The 21,304-nt window shown below is 46.1% G+C and overlaps 1 protein-coding gene across 1 annotated transcript in view; it reads right to left on the reverse strand.

Annotated features, from left to right (window-relative positions):
* Positions 1–10,507: 10,507 nt before the first annotated feature.
* serpinh2 (serine (or cysteine) peptidase inhibitor, clade H, member 2) overlaps positions 10,508–21,304 on the reverse strand; it is a 38,429-nt gene continuing 27,632 nt past the window's right edge. Inside the window, exons 7-8 of the mRNA XM_080792625.1 lie at positions 10,924–16,083; positions 10,508–10,845 (exon numbers count right to left, since the gene is read on the reverse strand). Coding sequence (XP_080648751.1) covers positions 15,772–16,083 — 312 coding nt within the window. The 3' untranslated portion in view covers positions 10,508–10,845; positions 10,924–15,771. The remainder of the gene's footprint in view (positions 10,846–10,923; positions 16,084–21,304) is intronic.

Here is a 21,304-nt window from a genome sequence, read left to right on the forward strand (position 1 = left end):
GAAAAGCCTCTGGAAATGCAGTGACGCAGCGACACCAATTTTCAAAAATACATCTGGTTCGCATTGTCAGAATAATGTAGCCTCTCTCTTTTTTGTGATTATTTTGAGCACAATCATTACTTTCGACAGCAGTTTGGGGTTCAAGGTTGATATAATTGTGCTGAGCTCTGCTGTGCTATTGTATAAATCAAGACTTAAAAAAATTACAGACAGCTGATGAAAAGAACAGGAGAATTGTTTGTCATAATGTGCACAGGCAATCATGTAATTGCATAATTGGGTATTTTGGAAAAGTATTTACAGGATAATTATGCTATAGCTTGTCACTTCAATACTTTCCTGGAGACCATATCAAAGCAAGTATTCATCACATTAAGCTGTGTGTGTGTGTGTGTGTGTGTGTGTGTGTGTGTGTGTGTGTGTGTGTGTGTGTGTGTGTGTGTGTGTGTGTGTGTGTGTGTGTGTGTGGGGGGGGGGTGTTTATGGGCAACACATGGCCTATATATACTGTACTGTACATACAGTGGTGGAGGTATTTGTACTTTAATTTCCAATGCTTTTACATCTCGGAACCAAATATTGCACTTTTACTCCACTACATTTATTTGAAAACTTTAGTTTGTGTGACTAACTAACTAACTAACAACTATGTCGGTGCAGCTACGATATAGTATGTGTGCTATATACAGTACCTTCAGGGGGCGATGTGTCCAGGACCTCTTCGGGGAGGGAAGCAGGCTTGGGGGTTGGTGGGGGGGCAGCAGGGCTGCGGGGAGCTGGGGGGGTCACGCTGGCTCTGGGGCCTCTCCTCTTGGACTTGACGCTGCTGTTGCTGCTGCTGGCGGCGGACCCCCGCGGCTTGCTGCTACTGGCGGACCCCCGCGTCTTCCCCGGCGGACTGGCGGACCCCCGCGTCTTCCCCGGGGGACTGGCGGACCCCCGCGTCTTCCCAGGGGGACTGGCGGACCCCCGCGTCTTCCCCGGGGGACTGGCGGACCCCCGTGTCTTCCCAGGGGGACTGGAGGATCCCCGTGTCTTCCCAGGGGGACTGGCGGAACCCCGCGACTTCCCAGGGGGACTGGCGGACCCCTGCGTCTTCCCCGGGGGACTGGTGGGCCCCCGCGTCTTCCCCGGGGGACTGGCGGACCCCCGCGTCTTCCCAGGGGGACGTGGCCGTGTGTTGCTGCTGCTGCTGCTGGCGGCTGACCCCCGCGGCTTCCCCGGGGGACGTGGCCGAGCGTCTGCCATGGTGGGGGTCCTGTAATGGCATCGGCAAGCACAGAATAAAAAAGGTGTAAGAGCACAGGCCTGGGTGAAAGGGTGCGAGTTGTGATCTTGTAGATCTGTCTCTTTTGTCAGCAATCTTCATGACCGTGCCCAAAATAGGGACAGCAGGATAAAGGTGCGTGCGTGCGTACGTGCGTACACGCGCGAGAGAGAGAGAGACTTGGCTCTCACTGAGTCATCAAAAGAGCTCTTTCTTTTGCACCTCAGCTATAACAACATAGCGAATTTGACACAACAAAGTCCAAGTACATAGGCTGTACATTACATTACAATATAAATCAAACATAAAATATGAGCACGCATATTCATGAGAAATAGGCCTATACTATAGGATAGCAATTTTATTTAAACAATAAGCAATTAGATTCAATCACATAACCGCAAAACCCATATTTTGTTAAAGCAGAAAATCACAGAATCAATTCTCATGAACATGTCAAGTCTATTATGCACAATTGCATTAACCCATTCTGACCGGGCACCCATTTTGGTGTTGGCATCATGTTATGCTTTAGCTATTGAAAAATAGCAGATCTACAAGCTCGTAGCGCGCCACCGAGTGGCGCGCTACGAGCTTGTAGGTCTGCTATTTTTGAAAAATCGAAGAACGACTGACATTTTTAGAATCTGATCTCAGGTCAGAATGGGGTTAATCAGACCAGTGTGTGTCCAGTGGAAACCTCGTATGAATCTGATCTCAGGTCAGAATGGGTTAAAAGGCAACACTGCAGTTACCATAGCAACCACACAAGCTAGACAAGCTATACTTAACATAGCTACACTAAAGTGGTGTGAATGAATGCCCTGGCTATGAGGCTACATCCTTTCATTAAGCACTAAATAGACTCGGTAGCATTTTCAAAAGAAACCTCATCGCCGCATATACCTGTGGTGATAATTGCAAATGCACAAACACATCAGCTGTGTTTACGTGCACTTGCAAGTTGCAACACATGCGCACACTGCTATAATTGGTAGCAGTCATATAATGGCGGAGACGCTGTTACTTATACCCATAGAGTACTCTGAGTGACATGCCTGTTGTATCCTGAAAACACATGTCATGACTTTGCAGATGTAACTTTAATGCACCTATAATATTTGTGTCCTTGTATGCATATCCTTTGTGTGGACATAAATAAATGGTTAAAAAGTGTGTGTGTGTGTGTGTGTGTGTGTGTGTGTGTGTGTTTTTATGTGGACATAAATAAATGATTAAGTGTGCGTGTTCGCACGCGTGTCATTCTTGGCTCCCATTGGCTCACCTGATAGTTCAACAACAGAAATAATATAACTATTTTGTCCAATTCAGTGTGCCTCAGATTTGCTGCATGTCACTTCCCAAATCTCTCTCCCGTTTCCAATCTCTCTCAGTGTCCAAATAAATCAAAATAAAGACGAAATAGCTCAAAAACTTCTATTCCACTTGTCATTTTCTTTCAGTGAGCCAAAAACTCTGCCATAATGTCAAACAAACTACAAACCAGGGCAACATGGGAAATGGACGCATCTGACTGAAGTCCAGGCTTGTGTGGACTACAATATGTAATGAAGCACGCTGCTTGCCTACTGTGTCCCTGCCAAAAACAACAGATATACAAGCTCACAATGCCTCACGGTGCAACACGTTGTGAGCTTGAAGATCTGCGGGTGGCCGAAAGTACTATAAATCAGACTTATGTCAAAGGGCCCTGCGCTGCGGGCCTGGCCCGCCCCGCAGCCTTCATTGACTTCCGCATCACGCCTTGGAAAAGGCCAGCCGAGTTCAATATTAAACTGGCCCGATTGACAGGCGCCCCATGGGCCGAGTGCTGAACAATTTGTGGGCAAATGGAGCTGCAGGCAGGCGGAAAATTCAGAGACAAAAGTAATAAAATGCTGGAGTCAACAACTTCATGAACTATTTATCTTGGTAGGACTGATACGTCTCCCTCTCTCCCTCGGTTCTTTCTTTGCGTTCTGCTTCACCACAACCACCACCACCACCACGCCACTTGTCAAAGCCCACAGCAGCGGTCCACTTCTTTATTGAAACTTTGATTCCCCCCCAAGTTGTCACTTTCTAACGACCGTGTGCAATAAAGAATACAGGTTATTGTTGGAGGGGAAGGGAGGAGAAAGAGTAATGAAAAAAGAAACATTCGCAATGGAGAGACGGAATGCCAGTGTGGCAACTTCTCACGGCAGGTTTAAGTTGACAGTGATCAATAACATTAATATTGGCTGCAGGAGAGACAGTGTGCTGGAGGCAGATTAACTACCTGCTGCTGGAAAACACAATGGACTTACAGACAGAGAGAAGAGCTATTGCTAACCGCTTATAGTGAGAGTCTGTCTGTCTGTTCTCCAGTCTCCCACACGTCACAGCATTACTCACATTATAATGTCAGGCTATATGACAGTTTTTTGTCAATACCTTATTGCCTTCGTGCAATGTGAATGTGCTGCTATACTGTATGTGTAACTTCAAAAACAGATATAGCCAGGGATGGAGAGTACTCAACCCCAATATCAGTAGAGGGCGCAGCGGAGTAACTAAAAATGTTTTTTTTCCGGTGGAAACAAAATCACCTTTTGGCCAAAAAATACAGTTTATACGTGTGGTGGGGGGCTCAGAGTGCGTCCTGCACTAAGGAAAGTAGGCTTTCTAATGACACAACTCGCCTTTGTTTTGGTGAGTAGCAAAAGCGTTCTTTTTATTTACGCTAAAGAGGAGAGGCTGGTCTGCATTCATGCGAGCGGCGGAAGTTGATAGTAACAACAAATGGACCCTTATGGGTCTGTAAACGGGTCCATTTGGTTCCATTTGTACACTCAGTTAAATTAACATTTATTTTACAATATAAATTGGGGTCCCATAGATAGAAATGCCATTAAATGGGGGTCTGTAGACTAAGCATGTCAAACCGGGGGTCCTTCTTGTCTTATTATGGGGGTCCCTGGCATATATTTTCTAATGGGGGTCCGCGGGCTAATGAGTGTCAATTTGGCGGTCTTTGACATGAAAGAGTTTGAGACCAGTGGTTCCCAAACGCTTTCATGTCAAAGACCGCCAAAATGGAAAACAACAAATAGTGTTGTTGTTTTCCATTCTCCTCTCATATATGCATCATGACACCTAGCCCTACAAGCAGAACCCAATGGTACTGAAGTTTCTGACATTTTTGAGACCCAGACCGGTTCGGTTCGGTTCGGTTCGGGCTGACCCAGGGGGTTCCGAGAGGGGCTACATGACACCATTCTCTCGTCCCTTGATAATAACACCCATTATAAGTTATAACTTCAGACTACGACTGTACTGTACCTTATTGTCTTCGTGCAGTGCAGCAGGTGTAACTTTAAAAACTAATATATTAGCTAGCCTAGCAGCTACTGTTGTCATCAGTTCAGGACAGGTAAAAACTGCGGTCCTGCCAACTGAGAAGTGAAGTGAACCACGAAAAACTAAGCTATCTGGTGTTTTCTGTTACTTTAAAACACGTTAGAATGTCCGTGTCAAAGTATATTAAAGTTAAAATGTTGTAAAAACCATAACTTTCTAAACTGGCGTTGCCGCGTTGTCTGACCACGCAACAAACAAAAACAAACTACAAAGCTGCTGCTAATTGCCTTGGCACAACACCCGGTGTGTAGACTCGTCTCCATAGAAACGGACGCATGCGCATGCATGGGGTAGTTAGTTTGCCCACGCTTACACTTGGAAGGAGGCATTCAGCTAATAATATATATTTTAATTACTTTGACCTATTTAACATAAGTTTTATAGCTGAATATTCAGTGCTAAACTAATCCACTGACTCCTCTTGGAGGATCATGGCACGTGAGCTGTAGCAAAATGCATCTGTAGTGAAATATTGCAAAAGATATCCATTGGTCTAGGGTTAAATGAATACCTCAAGTCACATAAATTTGAATTGAGTGGAACATGTTTAGCCTGCTATAACATTATATATTTAAAATAAATAATAGCCTAGTAGATAAAAGCATTAATAACTTGTTGAGAAAATTGCATGGTTACATTATTTATTTTTCAATGTGTCTCCTCACCAGTTCAAAAGAGCCCTGAAATAACTTATCTTTAACCAGACAATATTTTAGAAAATCTGGGAGACTTTTACCTTCAGTAATTGGGTCTTATGATCAAAATAATAACATTATAATAGATTGTTGTGTAAGAAAAAAGAAAAGGAAATCAATACTGACTATAGAAATAATGACCCCTGGCTCCTGACTGTTGCGTGTGGCCATGACATCACTCACACACACACACACACACACACACACACACACACACGCACACACACACACTACACACTACACACCACACACACACACACACACACACACACACACACACACTACACACCACACACACACACACACACACACACACACAGTGTGTTTACTGTGGTGAGGATGTTCAGTATTCCAATTTCCGCAATTTCCCCAATTTCCGCAATTTCCAATTTCCGCAATTTTCAATTTCCGCAATTTTCCGCAACACTCCGCAATTCCTCCGCAACTTTCCTCGATTTTCACCTTTTTTAAATCCTCAAAAATGATGAAGACTATAACGATGACCTCTGAGACCATGGACCAATGAACCATGTAAATACAACAAATTGAGCAGGGCACTGCAGGGAGTTGCACCCCGTTCCGGTAAACCAGAAGTACGACACCAGTGCCTTAGTTTTTGTGTTGTCATTTACAATCAGTCATTCAATCATTGTCTGTGCTAATCCTCTGTCTCTCCTCTCCACTCAGACTGACACAGGCTGGCATACCTGCAGCAGATTCCCCTAATTGTCCTCTGCTGCAGCCCTCTCCTACTTTCAACCATCCCTATTTTGGGCATGGCAAAACCCCAAAAAGAGTGGAAATAGCCAATCTACAAGGTCACAAATATGAGCCTATAGACTAGCTATTTTCGCTATCTGTCATACAAATAGGCTAGGTGGTCAAAACTATAGGCCTATACTGTAGCTATAGCTGTGGGCGATTGTTTTACATTTGCGTTACTCGTCGTGGACCCCAGGGCTCCTAAAATGCTTTAAAGATAACGTTTAAGTGTTATATATAAACAATAATTTGGTTAATTTATGGCTGACGGGCATTTTATAGATAACTTTTGTATTTAGACAAGCTGCGGCTCAAACAAGTTCGTCATCGCAATCTCACAAAATTACACCCATGTTGTTATAAGTTCCCTGTTATCCTTTCTAAATGTCAACATGATGCAGTGACATTCCCTTTTAAGTGCTTGCACATGTTAAAAAAAAACCTGGCGTTTTTGTACACCCCACGTAGCCAAGCACATCGTCACTGTCGGGTGAAGACCTCCATTGTCCAAAACGGTATAGCCTTTCAGGATTCAAATTGGAAAAATAGCAAAAGTATAGCAGATCGACAAGCTTGAAATGCGTCGTTTCGAGCATGTGGATCTGCTCCTTTTTTTTTTTAACAATATATTTATTGCATTTTTTTTTGACAAACAGACAATACAACAAACAAAACAATACATAATACAGACAATACAATTACTTAAAATGAAAAACAAACAAAACAAAACAATAACATACAGTACGTACATAATAATAATAATAATGGCACTCGAATGGTAACAATAACAGAGTCAAACAACAAACAAGACCAAAAACAAACAGCTGCAGAGAATAAGATTAAACAATTTCCCCCATTAAATAGGATAAGTCAGGTAGGGCGTTAATTTGCAAAACATGAAATGAAAAATAAATTAAGATAAAAGCAAAAAGGTGACATATGGAGATAAGAGGTTTCTGCCCGACAGTGCGGCGATAACGACTGCCTCGATCTCAAGCTCAACTCTATCTCAAGGCATTCAACGAGACCACCAGACTGTAAATATAAATGCACTGTGCACCTGTTCCATTTAGGCTCTATCTGCTGGGTGACCCCTTGAGAAACGGAGGCACTTGTGTCTTTTAACTGTAAAAGGATAAGTACTGTCACTCTTCTGCTGCTCGCTTGCATTTCTTCCTCTTATTCAAGGGCTTGAAACCCAAAGAGGCAGCAGGGAGGAGGGCGCTTTCAGGGTCAATGTTTTTTTTTCCATTTTTTTCCCATCATCTCCAATTTAAAAACAGATTAGACCTTAAATTATGTTTAGAAAAAAGCTCTTTTCAAAAGGGGTGAAGCTCTGCCTCTGCTCTTGGTGATAGTGTCAAAGCCATCACTCTGCACTCACAATATGGTTCAACTCTATTACCCGTATCGCCAAACAAGGCTGTGCCCTATGGCCACAGAGTATGCTGCAGGAAACTCAATAACCCCTCAATAACATTCAGCAAACAGAATTAAATCGCAGCGTGCATGGTTCCCTCAAAAGATTTAGCCTGAATAAAATTGGCCTTCAACTCCAACCGCCATTAAGACTTGAGGGGCTAGCAGGCAGCACGACCGGCTGGATAAATATACTTGGGGATCGGGTGATATAGGATCCATCACTTAAAAACAAAGCAATTATTTGTTTTTGTTTTCTGTGCAGGAGTTCGCACGGAAGCCGAAGCTGAAGGCAATGTTGCACACCTTCATTTAGTGGCGCCGGTCATCAGCAGTCATTTTAATGGTTTAGTGCTGCTCTGTGCAAGTCATTTCATTCGGATCAGCGCTTCCCAACCTGTGGGCTGGGGCCCACTGGTGTGGCCGTGACGATATTGCAAGTGGGCCAAGTATTGGCCAAACACTGTAAGATTGTAATGATGTTGGCAGTGTGGCTTATTTGCTCATGTGATATTACAGATTACCTGTGCAATTAACATACACAATCTGAGATCACAAACCCCACAGAGCAGAGCACAAGATCAAGACCTTACATGAACAAAATAACAACTTCAATTGTAGACCACATACCGTCATACCGGTATCATAGTGTAAGCGATACGGTGCTGCCTTGCTACTTGCCCATTGGGCCATGGCTCTTTAGTCGACTGGTAACATACAGGCCTGTGGAATGGGGAACCCGGGTTCGCCTCCCGGCAGAGGCTACATTGGTGGCAGCGGTGTGTATGTATGGGTAACCTCTGCATGCATGTTCCGTCAGTCTCCCCCCTGGGCTGGCGGTCCCCCCTGTCAGTCGAGCCGAGCTCCTGGCTGGCGCGCGTGGACGCGCTTCCAGGTTAGGGGACAACTGTAGGCTGCGTTGCTACTACTCGCCCATTGGGCCAAGGCTCTTTAGTCGTACAGTACGTGCCTGTGGAATGGGGAACCCGGGTCCTTTGTTTCTTTCTTTTCGATGGAGACAGTGAACAGAAAGAGAGTAAAGGTGGCGTGGTATGCATCAGGGTCATCGGATTCAAACATAGTGTAAAGTGTCATTGAGACATTGTGGCTCATTTCACATGAATAAGGATATAGTCCAGGTTTGAATCTTTTGTGTTACAGTAGTTTGTATTTTCTACATTGTGTGTTGTCTACATAATTTGCATACTTTCCAATCAGTAGTAGTGGTAATTACTTCTAATTCAGTCCTATAGGCCTATATACTCACTGTATTCTTGTTTGGATATTACAAGTTGCAGGGTTTGGTATCCATTTTTTTGCTTCCCATAACGTATAGTATATTACTGTATACAATTAAAATTGAGTTCAGCATCTGAAGAGGACTTGAGCAGGGATTATATGGACAATGCAAATGTAACACCAGCCACCATTAAATCACCAGCTTACAGAATTCCATTTTGGAATTTCAATCAAGAGAGAAAATTGCATCCACACAACCAGGACCAGCCACTTGGTATTAAACTGCAGGCTACAAATCAGACACAGAGAAATATTTGGGTGCATGGGGTTACGTTGTGAGCTTATATGAGCTTATCACCGCGGAGTGACGTCATGTCGTTTTCACGATGACTGCGGTATAGGTCACCTTATTTATCTCCTAAAACTGGAGTATGAATGCCCATCAAGAGGAACAAGACCACTCACATTTCCAGATGTTCCGAGTATAGGGACACAGACAGGACTGACTGTGGGAATGAAATGAACTAGACCACCAGTCGAAGCAGCTTATTGTGTCACAGATCTCGAGTGTACTCGAACGATGATGATGATGATGATGAAGTGTTCAAAACCATCACCTGACTGACAGAAACATTACATCGCATTGCACTACGTTACATCATTGCATATACTAGTATCCTCCACTAAATGTGGGCTACATGCGTGCGTGTGTGTGTGTGTGCGTGTGTTGAGCTGAATAGAATGTGAAGGTGAGTCAGCAGGGAGGCACAGGAGAGTGGTAATCTGGAGGTAGATTGATGTGCTCACAGCCACACACCCCCAGAGCCGTTATCAAGCCTCCTCCTCCATGGGGCTGCGAGGCGTTTTACCTCTCCTATAGCCCCCTGCACAACTGTACATCATCACTCTATAGTCAGTGCTGGAGTATAAGCACTCACATTTTAGGTAAGAAGTATCAATAGAGTGTGATCAGATAGGACTTTTCTGTTTGGATGTCCAGGGCCATGTCAAAGCCAGAAGGCATAACTTCTGGGTGTGATGATGATGATCAGTGCTGGCCGTGAGCGATTTGGAGCCCTAGGCAGGGTTTGTCCTAATATGCATCCTTGGTGGGTGCACCCCCCTCCCCTCATGGCGCCCTAGGCAACGGCCTGCTCTGCCTATAGGGGGTCTGATGATGATGATGTCACGTGGCGCATATACCCTCTATACTGCAATATATACTGTACTGCAAGTACTCTGTTACAAGTAAAAGTGTGGAATTAAAATGTACATAACGTACAGTACCAAAAGAAAAAGTACTCATTATACAGAATGTCCTATTTCAAGTTTTCAAATAATGTTTTGAAAATAGCAGATCTACAAGCTCACAATGTGTAATGATTGAATAATTTTGATTTATTTTTTTCATAGATTTCTCTCGTGGGGGGTCCCTAGCACAAAACATTTTCAGATGGGGGTCTGTGGCCAAACATATCAATTTGGGGGTCCTTAGTTGGCACAAAAAAAAGTTTGAGAACTACTGCACTAAAGCCACAGCCGGACCCCCAAATGACCCCACACAACTCTACAGCACTGGCCCCCCAAATGACCCCACACAACTCTACAGCACTGGCCCGCATGACATTGCACCATGGAGGCTTGCTAAAGTGCAAGCTGCCGAAGATGGTGGTGGTGGTGGTGGCAGGCCATTTATACTTCGACAACAAAAGAAAACGACACATTCTCAACTGAAAAATATGTCTTTTAGTACTACTCAGACACACACACATACTGTGCACTCCCATTTTATGCGTGTTTGCACACAGGCACACATGAGCCAACACCGCGTGCGTGCGCTCGCAGTCGCCAAGTAGACCGAATGAAAGAGGACTGAATTAGCAATGAGGAGGCAGCAATACAGCATGGGTTCTTTACCGTAACAGACTGGAGGAATGTTGTGCATTAGCCGGCCCAGCCGCTCGTCTCTAGGCACCACATTACAAAAGAACCACAACGCCTCGGGGTTTGTGCCTTAGTTACGGTTCGGCGCAGTGCACCCGAAAACAGCAGATCTACAAGCTCACAACGCATCACGCCGTGACTGCTATTGTGAGCTTGTAGATCTGCTGTTTCTGGTGGACGACACCGGACCGCAACCGTCAACAGAGCATAAATCCCCCTCAACGGGACAGATGTACTGTGACACACACATTTTACACTTTTACACCAGCCGAGAAAATACAGTACATCTTTTTCCTCTTTCTGCTCCAGACGTAATTGTGTGTGTGTGTGTGTGTGTGTGTGTGTGTGTGTGTGTGTGTGTGTGTGTACGTGAGCACAGAGCACTAAAGCACCCTTTGGAATCACACTGGAGAAAGTCTCCGATGTTTCAATAAAACATCACAGCCAGACGCAAAGACACTTATTCTCTTTTTTTAAGATGAATGGCAGCACACTTTTTTCTTTTCCATTTCTGTTCCATTTCTTTCCTTTTATTTCTCAATAATTCATCTGTGAAAGAGGAAGACACACACACACACACACACACACACACACACACACACACACACACACACAGAGCTTGTTTGGTATACGTAGCCTTTGGGAAGTTAGTTTCAGGGGAAGTTGTCGGATGGTGTGTGTCAGTGCAAGGAAACTTTCACGCCCCGGCGAGCCTTGCCATTTTGCTGCCAGTCAAAATTCAATAAGCAGCGCTGGATCACAGCTCTAAATCTACTTCCTCAGCCCCTCGAGGCCCAATGCCAGCCAATTTAGTTCTGGGTGGAAGTAAGAAATTGCCCTGTGTGAGCCCGGCGCCTATATCAGCGCTGTCAAGACGGGAGAGAGTTGTAACTGCAGTAATGCACCACCGCTGCATATTAAAAGTGCAGGAAGGGGTGACTCATTGATCGAGTTTCTTTGGGGGGGAAAAAGAGGGTACTTATCCAGGTCAAATCATTGTGCTCATCATTTAATTACTTCCAAGACAATATTCAAATGTAGTTATTTAATGAATAAAATGTTATTAACACATTTTGACATTTAGCTCGACCCAAGAGCGACTTACAATAAGCAAGAACAACACAAGCTAATACATGAAATGTATAGGAAAATAGTAATCTATAGGATCATAAGAACCTGTCGTCCGTCTAACAGCGTCTAACGCATTGAAACTATAAACACTATAGGATGCTATAGGATGCCAGATCAACAGTGATTTTAACAGTGGGTCTCTGCAGAGCTTCTGCAGGGATGCAAGATGTGTTTGACAGAATTGTGAAAAGATTTCACGATGTTAAAAGATAGTCAGATGACATCAGATGTGGGCTACTGCATTCGATTGGCAAGTTACTATGAAGATCCCACTTCTGTGTTCAGCTATGTCCACGGTAAGGGTATTGGGACTAGGACTGCAGCCTTCTATATAGCCTGGGCCCAGCAGGAAGAGCGGCAGGGGAAGCCCGAAAAGGCTGCCTCTGTCTACCAGGGAGCCATGGAGAGCCAGGCACAGCCCGCTGATGCTGTCCTCCATGAATTCAGGAAGTTTGAAATGAGAACCGCCAGAGTCCAACCAGGAGTGTCAGGCCGTGCACGGAATCCCGATTCCCAGGTCCTCAACCAGAATGTTGCATCAAGCAAGGGCTACAGTGACTGTCCGTTCCCACCACCTCCAGTAACATCAGTCCAACTGATATCACGTTCAGAGAACGTCGGTGTAAAGTCGTCTGTGACTAGGTCGGATGAGCTGTCGAGGTACGACAAAGACAGCCTGGTTTGCGAGGGCTCGGAGTACTGCTTCGAGGAAGTCAGGGCTGCCAAATACTTTCTGAAGCTGAAGCAGGAAAAGGAGCGGAGAGAGTTTGAGGAGAACCATCGGAAGAGATGGCCATATATGGAGCGTGTCACGAGGCGTGATGGACGGACACGAATGACAGGTTTTGCAGGTTTTCATAGTAATCTGCGACCTACAGTCGCAATAACATGCTATCTAAATTACATATTTTAGCCTTTGCATAAGCATCCAAGGTCGTCGAAGCTAGGGCAAGTGCTACGGCAAGTGCTTCGGTCTGAAGAGGTGAGTTTCCAGAGTTTATGACGGAAGATTGGGAGTGAGTCTGCAGTTCTAGGGGAACATTCCCAAAAAGGGAAAGAATCCATGAATTAAAAACAAAATTCAACAAATATTATTTTTCAGTAATTTCATGAAGAAATTAACAAAAAAACCTAAGAAATTAGAAAACAAATGTTTAAGAAGTAGTGAAAATAGCAGATATACAAGCTCACAACACAGCGTGTGTGGGTCCCGGGGCAATATATGTCTATTGTCCCATTTGGGTATTGAGCTAAAACGTGTGGGAACCATCGGGTTAAATGACTCCATGTCATAACAACCTATTCTAGTGTCACCATGTGGCGATATAGCAACGTCTCGTCTCTGTAAACCACTAAGTCAAGGTGAGGTGGCGTGTGAATGACAGGCAGCGTGACAATGGCAAGCAGCCCCCCCCCCCCCCCCCATCCTCCTCCCGGGGCGCACGGGCCAGGAACCTCATTGATCCCTGGCGGTATTAAGAGATTAAAAGGTTCCCCCCGTCCCCTCTGTGTGGCTGACAGGCATACTGACTCATTACACCTATTAGCATTAAACAGGGCCATCAATAAGCACTCGGCTCAGCGATCAGTCAGACACGGCCCTGGGGGACCCCTCCTCTATCGAGGACCCCCGCACGCCGTCTCAACTGGATGACCAGAGGCCCTGGGGGACGCCTCCTCTATCGAGGACCCCCTGCACGCCGGCTCAACTGGATGACCAGAGGCCCCTGGGGGGACCCCTCCTCTATCGAGGACCCCCGCACGCCGGCTCAACTGGATGACCAGAGGCCCCTGGGGGACGCCTCCTCTATCGAGGACCCCTGCACGCCGGCTCAACTGGATGACCAGAGGCCCCTGGGGGACCCCTCCTCTATCGAGGACCCCTGCACGCCGGCTCAACTGGATGACCAGAGGCCCCTGGGGGACGCCTCCTCTATCGAGGACCCCTGCACGCCGGCTCAACTGGATGACCAGAGGCCCCTGGGGGACGCCTCCTCTATCGAGGACCCCCGCACGCCAGCTCAACTGGATGACCAGAGGCCCTGGGGGACCCCTCCTCTATCGAGGACCCCCGCACGCCAGCTCAACTGGATGACCAGAGGCCCTGGGGGACGCCTCCTCTATCGAGGACCCCCGCACGCCAGCTCAACTGGATGACCAGAGGCCCCTGGGGGACCCCTCCTCTATCGAGGACCCCCGCACGCCAGCTCAACTGGATGACCAGAGGCCAGCCAGGCACCCGGCCTTGATCTGCCAGACCGTCACCTGCTGTATGTCATGTGCACGCACGCACGCACGCGCACACGCACACACTAGGGCTGCAAGAATCGATTGTTTTCGCAGTGATTATTCTATTGATTATACTTCTTTGAGTAAGTAAATAATTGAGAAGCGTGGGGTTTTATGTAAATCATTTTTTTAAGAATATATATCAAAGTATTAGTAACACAATTTCCAATTGATTTTTTTATCGATTAAATGTATGTATAGTTCGATTAACTTTTGGCTGCACCCCTAACACGCACGCACGCATGCGCGCATGCAAACACACACACACGCAAACACACACACACGCAAACACACACACACACACGCGCACACGTCTTGTTGTTATTCTGATAGGACACATTGTGCTGGTTTTTACAGTAGATGCCTTGCCCGCTTGCTGTTCAAATGTTGTCAGACTCTGTTTGTCAGCAAGATACCGTTCTATAGTGCACTCTTGTTTGACAGTGTGTTCAGTGTTGACTTGCTCGCCAGTACCCACTCTTCCTATATGTGTGTGTGTGCGTGCGTACAGTACGTGCGTGCGTACATTCGGGAGAGAAAGAGAAGTGAAACAGACGTAGGCTGTGTCCCTCGTCAATGCCACGCCACCCGATGTTAGCATCGCCAGTATCTATGTACAGTCTGTCAAGTACGTTAGTGCCTTTAGCCTTATATACAATATCTGTGCGCGTGCGTGCGTGTATGTGTGTGTGTGTCTGTGCGTGCCGTGCGTGCAGAAGAAGCCATGCAGTGTCAGTAGAGCGGTGAGCGTGGCACGACAGGGTGTCACGTATCGACACGCCGACATGGTGGTGTCATGGTCGTCACGCTGTCCCCATGCGGCCTGCCTGCGCACCAACACTGTCTCTGCTACTTGAGTACAAGTTGTACTGTACAACGCTATGAGGCAGCCAACGGCAGTGGTGGGGAAAGCATACCCACATGTTACTCTATTTTATGTAATATAGTACTTACTAGTCGTGCGGTACTGGGAGAGGATGGGTGGTGTGGCGCATTGCGAAACGGGGATAGGCTCCCATGATCTGGCTGATACCGTTTGGGCAGTATTAAAAAAGGTCTTAAAAGTCATTCAATTGTAACTTCAGAAATGTGCAGATACCCTGTATACACTTGTTGGTTTTAAGAAAACAATTGAAAATTAAACGAATACTCCACGATGAGCTGTAGGAGCCAGGAGGACCCAGTGGGTATATACAGTATATTGTGAGTTAGTTATTGTGAGTTAGGCCTACATTAAAGAGGTTATTTCAATCGGTGCACGTGCGCACGGCACTAGTTAAACAAATCCACAGCAAATCCATAGCCTGGGACCAAAGAGCCCGTGCATGGGGGGCTCTCCTGGGACCAAAGGGCCCGTGCATGAGGCCCTTAGCCTGGGACCAAAGAGCCCGTGCATGAGGCCCTTAGCCTGGGACCAAAGAGCCCGTGCATGAGGCCCTTAGCCTGGGACCAAAGAGCCCGTGCATGAGGCCCTTAGCCTGGGACCAAAGAGCCCGTGCATGAGGCCCTTAGCCTGGGACCAAAGAGCCTGTGCATGGGGGGCTCTCCTGGGACCAAAGGGCCCGTGCATGAGGCCCTTAGCCTGGGACCAAAGAGCCTGTGCATGGGGGGCCCTCCTGGCTCCTACAGCTCGTCGTGGAGGGCCTCTCCCTCTGCGTGGTCCAGGGCCCCCATGAGCAGCAGGGCCCCGCTGGCGTTGTCCCGCACCAGGGCGATGAAGGGGTGGTCGGCGTAGAACATCTTGGGCCTCTGGTCCACGCTCTCGTCCTCCAGACCGCCCGCTCCCGTGGCGGCGCCGGGCGCCAGCTCCAGGGAGGCCCAGTGGAGGACCGCCTCCAGGTGGAGCTCGTTGGCTCGTTTCGACGACGACACCCCCGAGAAGTCCGCCGTCTTCTGGTCCCAGGCGTCGCTCAGGCCCAGCGCCGACAGCGCCTCCTAGAGGGGGAGAGAGAGAAGGATTAAGGGGACGACACAGCAGTGTTGATTGAAACTATGGCGAAAGATGTCCGTCGAATACCTTTTTATCCACTGACGAGAACTAAACAAAAAACTAAGCTATGATGACACAAACTAACAATTTAGTCAACTAATTGATAATGTTAGAGAGGGACTATAGTGGAGAAGAGATCCAGAAGAACTAAAAGACAAGTCATTGTATGCTTGGTTGCATCTGCCACTATGACGCTAATCAAGGCCTGCCAAAAATACATTCTTTTTAGTCGACAAAATCAACTGTAGATTATTTAGTCGACTAAAACTAGACTACTAAAGCATTATACTGTAGATGACTGAAATAATGACTAAAACCAAATGAAATTTTACTCAAAAGACTGACTAAAACTAAAAACAAATTAGCTGTTAAAATCAACACTGCGACACAAATTGATGGAAGAGTTTTGTTTCTGTTACAGAAAAAGAGTCGGTATAACGACTCTTTTTGTGCCCTCTACTTATTAGGAATCATTGATTATATATTGTTTGATTATTTTGTATGTATATCATATATTTGCTTGCTTTGTGTGTCTGTTTGGCAGCTCAAAAAAGGGGGAAAAAGGTCCATGGGAAACTGAACGTTCATCAGTGAAGCTGTCATAATGTTTGCACCACGCATAACAGTAAGATAATATAAAAAGACACACCGACTCAAATCAAGTCCCCTCCCCCCCCCCCAATGTGCCTCGGCGAAGAAGAGGAGGAGGAGTAGGAAGGGCTCGGCGGATCATGCCCCTCGCCGGCGAACAAAGCGATGCGATGGTTGGGAAGCAGCAAATTAATAATTTAAGGAGCGACGCCACTGCGACCTCAGCGCCTCAAGTCGCTTCGCCGCCGATATGATGCGGCGGTGACAGGTACTTTATCCCGCGTCGAGGGCCACTCACAGTGACAGGGCTGCACCGCGAGGGGCCACAGGTGAGATATCGAGAGCCCTGTTGCGTGTGTGCGAGCGGGAACCCGGGGGCCGAGGATAAAGAGGAAGGGGGCAAGACAAATGATCGAAAGGTCTTGTTTTTCCTCGCAATTTCTTCTCGCCCGCTATATAGTTTGGACCGCAGCTGTAATTAGAGTTTATTCCCTGAAGCACCGGCGGCGACGAAGCGTCTTGAAGAACTTCTATAGGGGTTGACACGCGGCCTGCCGTCGGCGAGGCGCACGGCACAATCGTGCTTTGGTTTTTAAAGCGGCGGGTGGCTGAGAGTACTGCAGCGCCTGCGTTGTGTAAAACAGTTATCAGCAGTGGTGGATTTATTTTTATTTTTATTTAAGTAAATGTATCAATACTGCAATACAAAAATCTGTCTGTCAGTCTGGGCGGAAACCCCTTTTGGTGTTGTCATTATGTTATGCTTTAGCTATTTTTGAAAAAAATCAAAGAACGACTGACATAGAAACATAGCTTTTTCAGAAAACTGTCATTTTCAAACAGACATTTTTAGAATCTGAAAATGGGTTAAGGCCCTGGCGGGTCATATTGCAAGCGCTTAACGTTTTTGTGGCAGGCGGCAGCTAGAGGGGGGGGGGGGGGGTGGCTATCGGTCGAAGGTGCGTCAAATGAGTGTGATCGCAAGACCGCGAGTTTGCGGAGGGACTGATCAGGGTGTTATTTTAGGGCTGTGGCTTTAGAGAGGGAGGAGAGAGTGTGCAAGAGTGAAGGAGAGGATAGAGCAACATGACATGTCGTCACTCACTGGCTGGTGGAAACCTCCTGAAACTTTTGTTTCCAAAATAACCTACTGTACATGTATGTCCCAGTGGATCCAATGGAGTTATTATCTTGTTAAAACTTTTCTTTGTCTTCTCAATAATCATTATATGCACTATACACAGTATATAAACCAACAGACACACTTTCACTCTCACCTTCAAGTCAAATTGTTTCATAAAAACCGGTAGCTAAAATTAAATATCAGTGTTTGCTGTACAGTGTATCAAGCTCCATACTCTGTTGCGATGCAACAAGCTGCAGGTTGGCTATTTACACCTTCGCTTTTAACCACTTTAACCATTATTTTTAAACGTTGAACTACTGGAAAAATAACACATTTGCACACAGAGATTGTTTTTAACTCAAATATTTGCTTCTGGGGTTCGGTGTACACAAATACACATAATTCTATGGGTTCTTAAAATGAAAATGTTTGAGCACCATGCACCGAATATAGAAACATGGGTTTGGCAACTGCAAGGTCGCCTGTTCGAACCCGGGCTCTCCCAGAGTTAGTGTTAGTGTCCTTGAGCAAGACACCCCAAATTGCTCCTGATGTGCCTTGCATGTTTTCCGCCGCCATCGGTGTATGAATGTGTGAATGGGTGAATTGATGCACAATCTATGTAAAGCGCTATATAAATGCACCATTTACCATTTAGATAGGATTCAAGAAGACATTTGTAGAATCGGGTTCTCAGGTCTTAATGGGTTAATGTATGGGGGAACAAAAGTAAACAAGAAAAGTTTAAATAAGGATATACCGTACGAGGTTTCTGCCCGACAGCAACCATTGCAGCGGGGAGCGGAGGGGAGGGGCAGTAACAAACCGTCCCCCTCGGAGAGGAGAACACGTCCAGCTGACTGGAACCCATTATCATGTCCTCATTAGACTAGATGGTACGCTGCACTGTAAAGCAGTGCATCGTGACTCAGGGCTGATGAAATGCACTCTGCCCTCCCACTAGTTTAACAAACATCTCCGCAGACTGCTCGCTGCCATGTTTCTGCTCGCCGGCCGTGCCCTGAAGAGCAAGCTTTCGACATTAACATCGTAAAGGGACACGCCGCCTCGGGGGGGACGGCGGCTGTAATCTAGTATTAAAGCTTGAAGCGTCTCTTTTTGACACGGCCGTGACTTTGCTTCGGAAGGGAGCCAGCGAGTACACATTATTAGAAACCCTCTTTATTTTATGTTGCTGGGGGGATCGTAAAGCCCACAAAAGCCAACGTTTACTGTTGCAAATGGCTAATACTACCCGTGTTATATGGCCTAATTATGGCTGAGCTACACCGCTGTTTTTCTTAAACCACACGAACAAACCCTCCGCGTTCCACTTCTGGGGATGTCATTATAGGCAAACGGTTTGCGCACTGTGGAGGGGAAAGTATGGACCCCTGGGGGACTCCGGTCAATGGAGTATGTAGGGTTTAAGTTGTTAAAAGAAATAGTAAAATAATTGTGTCATCCCAAGTTCCCAACGGAGAACTGCATTCACCCAGCAGATGGCTTGCACAGACGAGTGCTCGCTGTCGTGCTCAGGAACGCGACATTCTAAATCCTACACGGTTATAACCATGCCCCTTGCCTACAACAACTGCTTCTGTGGCCAACGCAGAAGTGCCTCTCGCCTAAAACAACCTCGGACAGTTTCTTTTGGTCGATAAAAGTATAATTTCAAGCAAACTTGAGCCACGTGAGGCACCACCGAGCGAGCTAAATCCTATGGCTGGAACTATCCCATTGAGATAGAATGAGCACTTCCACATTCCATTGTTACAATGGGAGTCAACGCTAGTGTCGCCACTCTCTTACTACATTACTCTGCCTTGCACAATCTGTGCATGGTTTGGGACGACGCCTCAGGGTCCATGAAGCCTCAGGCTCCATGACCTTCTGACCTTCTGATTCCCAGATGGCCTCTCTACCCACTCTTCATATCGTTATAGTTAACTAAAACTAACAAATTAACGAAAACTAATAATCATTTTAGTTAATTGAAAGAAAAAAAAAAGAGTTAAGTAAAAATAATACGGTATACGAAAACTAACACCGGGGGCTCCCCCGGGTGCGTCAGCGTCGCGTCTCCGTCACCGTCAGGGAATGTTCCCTTTTTAATCAATAAAGGGTGGCTCCACTGCCCGCGTTGCGTTGCGCCCGGTGGAGCCCCGCCGTTACTGGAACAGTATTGTGTGCTTACAAAACTAAGTTAGTTTTAGTTTAATTATAGCAGTTGTTTGTGGATGAAAACAAATTAAAACTAACTGAATTAGTTAAAATCAAAACGAACTAAAAACTATAAACTGAATTGAAAATTCCCAAACAATTGTAACCTTGGTGCCGGGACGCGTGGTCTCACTCAGCGTGCTCGCTCACAAGGCTGCATGGTCTCACTCAGCGTGCTCGCTCACAAGGCTGTGGTCTCACTCAGCGTGCTCGCTCACAAGGCTGTGGTCTCACTCAGCGTGCTCGCTCACGAGGCTGCACGGTGTGCATTCGAGGAATCATTACAGAAGAACAACAACGAGACCGAGCCCAGGCGCTCGCTCCCTCTGTCTGGGCGACGTACGGAACGCCCTGACCCCCCCCCCAGACCCCCACCTCCCCTCCCCCCCGACCAACATTTCTCCAATTGGCTCGGGCAAAAGATTGCTCATCACGGCGCGTTAGCACTGTTTACCCCTCCGTCTGTCAGGGCCGGGACATGGCAGCCTCCAGTTCAGGGTGGATTAGGATTGAGGGCGCCAGTGGTGGAAATTAACCAAGTACATTTACTCCAGTATGTACTTGGTATGTACAATACTTTTCTCAATACTTTAGTTTCACTTGAGTCCACTACGATTCTTTGAAAACTTTTAGTTACTATAGTTACTTTGTAGGTTTGGATTATTTCAAACTTCAGCCCTGAACATGTATACGTACATTTCGGCCATTTGAGAATAGCTCACAATGTGTCGCGATGCAACGCATGTGAGCTTGTAGACCTACTATTTTCAAAATATTGTACTGTATAAAACTGTACTTCTATAACACAGTACAGATGGACAATTTGGCACTGTACATTTCTGCAAACGACAGATACATTGATTGTTTTTTTCTTTTCTTTTTACCACAAATACGTTGCATACCGTATCAACATTTTCAGCAGTGGTGGATTAAGTACTCAAGTGTTTTACTTAAGTAAAGGTACCACTACTTCAATATAGAAATACTCTGTAGTAAAGTAAAAGTCCGGAATTCAAAATGTACTTGAGTAAAAGTACAAAAGTATTGACATTAAAATGTAATTAAAGTATGAAAAGTAAAAGTACTCATTATTCAGAATTTCAAACGTATACAAATCTTTTGAAAATAGCAGATCTACAAGCTCACATAGTGGTCAATGTATGTTTTGTAATAATAATCAAAATCTAGAAAGTAACTAGTCACTAAAGTAGTGGAGTAAAAGCACA

The sequence above is a fragment of the Protomyctophum bolini genome, assembly GCF_963924005.1.
Source record: "Protomyctophum bolini genome assembly, chromosome: 20".
In the NCBI taxonomy this organism is placed as follows: domain Eukaryota; kingdom Metazoa; phylum Chordata; class Actinopteri; order Myctophiformes; family Myctophidae; genus Protomyctophum; species Protomyctophum bolini.